The sequence below is a fragment of the Cavia porcellus genome, unplaced genomic scaffold (genome assembly GCF_034190915.1).
Source record: "Cavia porcellus strain 051 isolate PalLab524CR breed Dunkin Hartley unplaced genomic scaffold, mCavPor4.1 scaffold_4, whole genome shotgun sequence".
NCBI classification, from domain to species: Eukaryota; Metazoa; Chordata; class Mammalia; order Rodentia; family Caviidae; genus Cavia; species Cavia porcellus.
Window position 1 is genome coordinate 120,297,918 of NW_026947487.1, and position 6,008 is coordinate 120,303,925.

At 62.8% G+C, this 6,008-nt stretch overlaps 1 protein-coding gene across 3 annotated transcripts; it reads right to left on the reverse strand.

The window, feature by feature from the left end:
- Positions 1-2,566: 2,566 nt before the first annotated feature.
- Pabpn1l (PABPN1 like, cytoplasmic) lies at positions 2,567-4,720 on the reverse strand. 3 transcript variants are annotated; one of them, XM_063247811.1, is made up of 7 exons: positions 4,439-4,720; positions 4,089-4,227; positions 3,855-3,922; positions 3,412-3,518; positions 3,259-3,346; positions 2,968-3,110; positions 2,567-2,838 (listed from the first exon to the last, which is right to left on the reverse strand). In XM_063247811.1, exons 1-7 carry the CDS (start codon positions 4,676-4,678, stop codon positions 2,799-2,801), a joined length of 825 nt encoding a protein of 274 aa, XP_063103881.1. In that variant the 5' UTR covers positions 4,679-4,720; the 3' UTR covers positions 2,567-2,798. The 3 variants fall into 3 exon arrangements, with proteins under 3 accessions (XP_063103881.1, XP_063103880.1, XP_003460953.1); XM_063247810.1 differs by having other exon boundaries at positions 2,570-2,838; positions 4,089-4,245; positions 4,439-4,718; XM_003460905.3 differs by having other exon boundaries at positions 2,571-2,838; positions 4,089-4,224; positions 4,439-4,718.
- Between the last annotated feature and the right edge of the window lie 1,288 nt (positions 4,721-6,008).

Below are 6,008 nucleotides of genomic sequence, written 5' to 3' on the forward strand. Positions count from 1 at the left end.
CCTTCTGTGTCAGCAGGGGGCACGCTGGGGACCTGGGGGACAGATATGGCAGGAAACCTGTTCCTGTAGGGGCGGTGGGACCTCTGTGGGAGCAGTGACCTCAGGTAGCAGTGCAGGGTGGGCGCCAAGCACAGGAACCCTGGCTTCCGTCCTTGCCCCTGGTGGTTACAGCTGAGGCTGCTGGCTCCCCAGGATGAGCTGGGATCTCACGGTCAATGTCCCCAAAACCCATACAGCTAAAGCCCAGATAGCGACTCCCAACTGTGCCTGGATGGAGGGGGCAGGGCCTTCTGAGGTCGCTGGATGACTGGCTGAGAGATGCCCACCTGGGTGGTCGATGTGCGAACCCTGGGCTGGCACCATCTGTCCAGGTGTCCATGTACCATGCTGCGTCCAGAGCCATTGCCTTCCTTGAGTTGCAGGCCCCGAATGCTCCAGCCCTGCTGAGTAACTGCCCATTTCCCCTCCCTCGCCCGAGAGTTTCAAGGATTCGGGGGTCCAGGCGCGCCTGAGCAGGGCAGTGGGGTGAGATGGGAGGTGGCTGCTGCTCTCTGAAGCTCTGGGCTTCCTTCCCTTCCAGAGAGCACAGGTTTTTAAAACTGTGTAATAATAAGGCGGGCATGGTGGCACACACATGTAACCCAGTGCTCTGGGAAGCTGAGGCAGGAGGATCATAAGTTCAAACCCAGCCTGGGGACGTGGCAAGACCCTGCCTCAAAAATAAAAGCGAGGCTGGGGGCAGCTCTGTACAGAGGCCCTGCACTGCAGGCACACGCGCCCCAGCTCCCCCACCCCAGGTGAGCAGAAGACCTGGGCAGGGCTGAGTCTCAGGGCAGCAGGAGCCGATCGATACACAGGAGCCGCGCGCTCTGTGGATCACAGGCCATGCAGGGCAGCTCCACTCCTGAGGGAGGAGGTGCCGGCCAGGCCTGGAATCTTGGTGGATGTGCAGTGGGCACAGCTGCCCGAGGACGGGCGTGGTGGAGACTGCACACTGCCTCCAGCGCCCCGGCTGCCTTTCCCTCACTTGAGAGCCCCGAGTTCTGGAGTTACCGGAGACAGTTGAGAGGCACGTACCTTCTACCTCACACCCGGCGGTGGCAGGCAGCAGCGGCCGTGTGTGGTGCTGGGAGAGACCAACATTCCTGTTGTGGACAGAAGGCCCTTTAAAGGGGTGCGCCTGTGCCTCTCCCTGCCTGGGATTTGGATGTGCGGCTCTCTGAGGGCGTGAGGGTGAGATTCCTGCCTGCAGCACAGGGCGGCGGGAAGCCATGCCGAGTCCTGGCCCTGGACATGTCTTCTACCTTCTTTACGTGGGGAAAGAGGCAAAGCCCATGTCCTGAAGCCACTGGCAGCTGGTGGGTGTGGCCAACCCTGTCCGTCAGCCCCTGCCTCCTGTCTCCCAGCCCAAGTGCCACCCTCACTGGGTGACCTCTGTAGGAGGTCCTTTCCTTCCTTCTGTCCAGGCCAGGCCCCAGACACCTGCTGTGTCACCACTGATGTGGCCCTGTCCACAGCTGCCCACACAGGAGCTGTCTGTGCTCAGAGGCTTGCGTGGGGTGGAGCACCCATTCCTCAACTACAGGAAAGGAGGGAATCTACAGAAGGAGAGGGATGGGGTCCCTCCAAGGGGCAGGCCTGCTGGTGGGGTGATACTGTAGCACAGGAAGTGGCACAAAGTGCTGGGTGGCTGGCAGCAGCTCCATGCCAACTTCTGCTCAGTGCCCAACTCTGTAGCAGCCCCGTCCTTGGCAAGGTCTCAGCCACAGCCCCTCAGTGCCCACCTGCTCATGTGGGCCCAGCCACTGAGATGTGGCCTAGCACTGAAATTTGTGGTCGGCTTGGAGGCCGGGAGCCAGGGTTGACTGGGCAGAGCCACCCCCTCTGCAGCTCTGGAAGGCCCATGCACCCGTCCCCCTTGGTGTCACTCTAGAGTCTGCCTCCGTCCCCTAGGAGTGTCTCAGGTCTCCCCACCATTGGACCTTGGGCCCCCTAGACAGTGCGGGGTACTTGGAGCTGCAGACTTTGTTTTGAGGCAAAGGTGAGGCAGAAGCATGTGTTCGGTGACATCAACTTGGGGCCTGATGAGGCTCCTTCCTGCCTGTCGGGGTGCACCGTGGCCCCATCTTCAGGGAGCCCCAGAGTTTCTGCCTCATAAGACGCAGAGTGTCCAGAGCAGCCATTTCCACTTCCTGAGCGGCCGACCAGGCTGGTCTGTGCCAGGTCTGTCCAGGGGTGAGCGCCACACCAGGGGTGTCCTGAGGCCCGGTGTGGAGGTACAGTCATGGGAGGGACCTTCCTGTCCCTGCAGTCATGTCCTTCTCCCTGCTGTGGGGTCCACCTGAGAGGGTACACAGTGAACTTGGGTCCATATCAGGTGACAGGGAGTGCAAGGTCTGTCACGGGCTTTTTAAAAGATTCAAAAAAATTTGAGACAGGGTCTCACTGTGCAGTTTGGGCTGGCCTTGAGCTCACTTTGTAGCCCAGGCTGGTCTCGATTTCACAATGATCCTCCTGCCTCAGCCTCCCGAGTGCTAGGATTACAGGCATGAGCCACAAAAGATTCAAATTTATTAATTTATTCTTTACTGTTAAGACACGCGCTTCTGTTTTTCTTTAAAATGAGTGCCCTGGAGAGCCAGGGAGCTCGTCCTACGGCTGGCCTCCCACCATGCCTCGGTCGCCCAGCTGTCCAGGGCCCCAGGCTGTCTGGAACAAGTGGTCCCCAGGGGACACTGCTGCCGATTCCTGGCCCAGCCCTGTGCCCACGCCGTCAGGCATCCCCTCAGTACATCCCCTCAGTATGGCAAGAACCACATGGAGAATCTCCCGCGTCCCCTGTGAGAGGCAGCGCCAGGCAGGTGAGGGTGCAGGTTAACTACCTCGACACCCCTGGCTGTCTCGGGAGTCCCCAAGGGCACAAGCTGGGCTGGCCTGCCAGTCAGACCTGTGCCCCAGCCCGCCTACCTGCCCTGCCCACGTGGTCGGGACCGGGGCCTGCCCTGGAGACTGCTGCAGAGGACTGGTGGCACCCTGGTGCCCAGGTGTCCCCGGAGGCCCCCGCGGTCGGTGGAGCTGATCCCTGGGAAGTTGGTCCTCTTGGGGAGCACCTGGAACCGTAGGTGTGAGGTCCAGACCTTTCTAGCTGCGGCCCCTTGCTGCCGGTCTGCAGCCCCCGCCTCTCCCACACAGCCTCAGGCACCCCCAGCGCCCCTTGGGGGTCGGCTGGGGAGTAAAGCACCACCTGGGGACACCCACCTTGAGGGCCCGGCCCCGAAAGATGCTCTCATCCAGCTCCACAGCAGCCTGGGCCGAGCGCTGGGTGGCAAACTCCACATAGGCATACCTGGGGGTGAGGGCAGGGTCAGGGGACGGCGGGTCCATGCTGGCACCCCCCAGCCCTGCACTGACCCCTTGGGGTGGCCGGAGAACTTGTCGCACAGGATGGTGACGCGGTGTACCTCCCCGCAGCGGTGGAAGTGGGCCTCTAGCTCTTCAGCCGTGCCGCCGTAGTCCACCTGCCCAGGCACGGCACGGCCCATGTGTTCTTTGTGCAGAGAGGGAAGGACCCCAGCACCGGGACTGCCCCCCAAGGAGGGCGGCCTCACGCCCGAGTTCGTGTGCTGTCTACGCAGACACCACGGGCTGCACCTCGGCCACTTTTTGGCTGGCTTACAGAGTGTGTGGTCTGTAACGTGACTCTCACAGAGAAGCCAGGACATCGGACAACAGGCCATGGGTCCTTGGGGGACAGCCCAGCTGCCCACCCTCCCCCGGCCCAGACCTCAGTACAGGACAACAGGATGGTCACCCCATCCATGGAGAGGGACCAGTTGTGCCGTCCTGCCACTCACGTTGCCTACGTAGATGGACCTGTGGTCGGCCTCCACCGTCTGCCTGAGGACCCCAGGGAAGGGGCAGCCTGCGGGGAGAAGGCCCCAGACATGCGCTGGCTGCCTCATCTGCACTGCTCCCTAGCGGCCCCTGTGGGTAGGCCACCTCCAGCCTGCCCAGGTCTGAAGCAGGCTCAGTGCCTTGGGCTGTGTCCACGGACAAGGGTGGGGCACCAGGGGCCCCTTGGTTCCTACCCACAGTTTTGGGGCTCAGCAGCTGCCTGGCTGCAGCTCCCTCTTCCTCCTTGGCCTCAGCTTGTGTGCTGGGCAGCTCTGGCGCCCTCTGAGCCTGCTCCATGGTCCATAGCTTCAGCCTGATGGCCTCCAGCTCCTGCTGGCAAGGCGGGGTGAGCTGGGGACACAGAAGGGGAAAGCCCTGCCAGGGGCTGCAGACTCAGAGGACCCTCTGCCAGTGCTCAGGCCTCAGCGAAGCCCTGTGATCTCCACCATCCCCAGGCAGGCACCCCTCTGCCTTCCGGTCAGTTCCTTGTCCCTTTGTCCCCAGCCTGTGCCTAGGTCCCTGCCTGCCACCTCCTGGCTGCTACCTGGTCAGGTTCAGGAACCTTGGCCAGGTGGTCAGACTCCAGCAGGGTCAGCAGGAAGTCGGAGTCTCCATCATCACTGTCTTCCTCGGCCTGCCTCCTGCCCCCACTTCCTGGCTCCAGAGCGGTCTTCTCCGTCCCAGCCCAGGCTCCCCAGCCCTGGGCCTCGGGGTCTGAGGAGACCGTCCGGAGCCAGGCCTCGGTGGGGGGTGGGAAGAGTGTGGGGCTCAGGAAGGGCCACATGGGTTGCAGGGCAGTGAGAGCGGCTGCTCACTCTGTGCACCTGCCGAGCCAGGTTTTAAGCTGCTCGTGCGCAGCCTGGGCCACCTGCTCCCACTGCAGCACCAAGGGTTCCCAGCTGGGCAGCCCCGCCCGCCCTTCCTTCCCCGGGGAGGGGAGGATGATGAATCCTCGGCAAGGCCAGCTGCCATGAGCTCTCCATGCCTGCTCCTCTCCCCGACTCACAACTGTATCCCCAGAAAGCCCCCATCAGCAATGGGGCGTGAGCCAGTGGGGAGGCCAGATGCGGCCGAGCCAGAGACGGCAAGGGGTGGGCTGGTCGGGGCAGGGCCTGGTCAGGGGTGGCAGCAGCCTCTGCGCTGGGTCTCCATGGACCCCTGCACCCCTGCACAGGTGTGTCTTAGGTGGAGCCGCTTCTGCTGTGCTGATCCTCTGCTCTGTGTGAGGCCCAGGACACTGCTGGACTGGGCAGGGGCTCTCTAGGGATAACCACCTGGCCCCACATTGCCCCCTGGAGGGCTTCCCTGGCTTCTGCACTCGGCCCTCTGGTCATGGCCTCATCCACCTCAGGCCTAACTGCCAGATGCTCTGCTGGGCGGTCGCAGGGCCAGGGTTCAGGAAGCTCCCTCTGCCACTGCTGAGGCCCACACTGGCCTGGGTTCCCATCTGGGCTGTGGATGGACGGGTGTCAAGGTGGGCAGAACGAGGATGGGCAATCAGGCAGGTTGCCCTGAGCCCAGATCTGGGCCTTCATAGTGCCTGGACCCTTCTTCCACCTGGCAGAGGCTGGGTACCATGGCCGTGGCCCAGCAACACCAGCTGCCCTTCACCAGCTTCTGTGGGAGTTCAAGGCCTGCAGGGAGGACTGTGTCTTCAGGCAGGACAGCATAAGTGCAGTACTTCCCCTGGGCCTGGCCGGGGGGAGGAGCCACACAGTGGCCTTCTGAGTTCCCCGTGGATCCCATGTCCTTCGGATGGGACATTGTGTGGGACATGGGACATGATCCCAGTGGTGCTGCTTCTGGGGAGGGGTTAGGACCTGGAAGCATTAGATTCTGTCTGGGGTCTGAGGTAGCCTGGACTCCTTGGTACTATGGCCTTGCAAGGCTCTTCCTGCTGGAGAATCTCCTCACCTGTATTCATCCCACATCCCTACCTCCCCCCGTGCTGCCCACCACTCAGTCCACCCTGGACTGTCCAAGGGGAGGCTGCACCCCTCCCTGGGAGAGGCCTGCAGTGCTTGGGAAACAGCAAAACAGCCCAGAAGGGACAGTGTCTCAGAGGCCCACGCCTGCATTGTGGACGGGGCAGTCAGGCCACACGGGACGGGGCA

What these genes read in the sequence shown, in the direction of transcription:
- Pabpn1l (XM_063247810.1), bottom strand. Translation starts at nt 4,678, where the DNA reads ATGTGGCCCTTCCTGAGCCCCACACTCTTCCCACCCCCCACCGAGGCC. An exon ending in TTCGGGGCCGGGCCCTCAAG is followed by an intron (nt 3,111 to 3,258) that starts GTGGGTGTCCCC and finishes CTACGGTTCCAG; the next exon opens with GTGCTCCCCAAGAGGACCAA. An exon ending in CGACCACGTGGGCAGGGCAG is followed by an intron (nt 2,839 to 2,967) that starts GTAGGCGGGCTG and finishes TGCCTCTCACAG; the next exon opens with GGGACGCGGGAGATTCTCCA.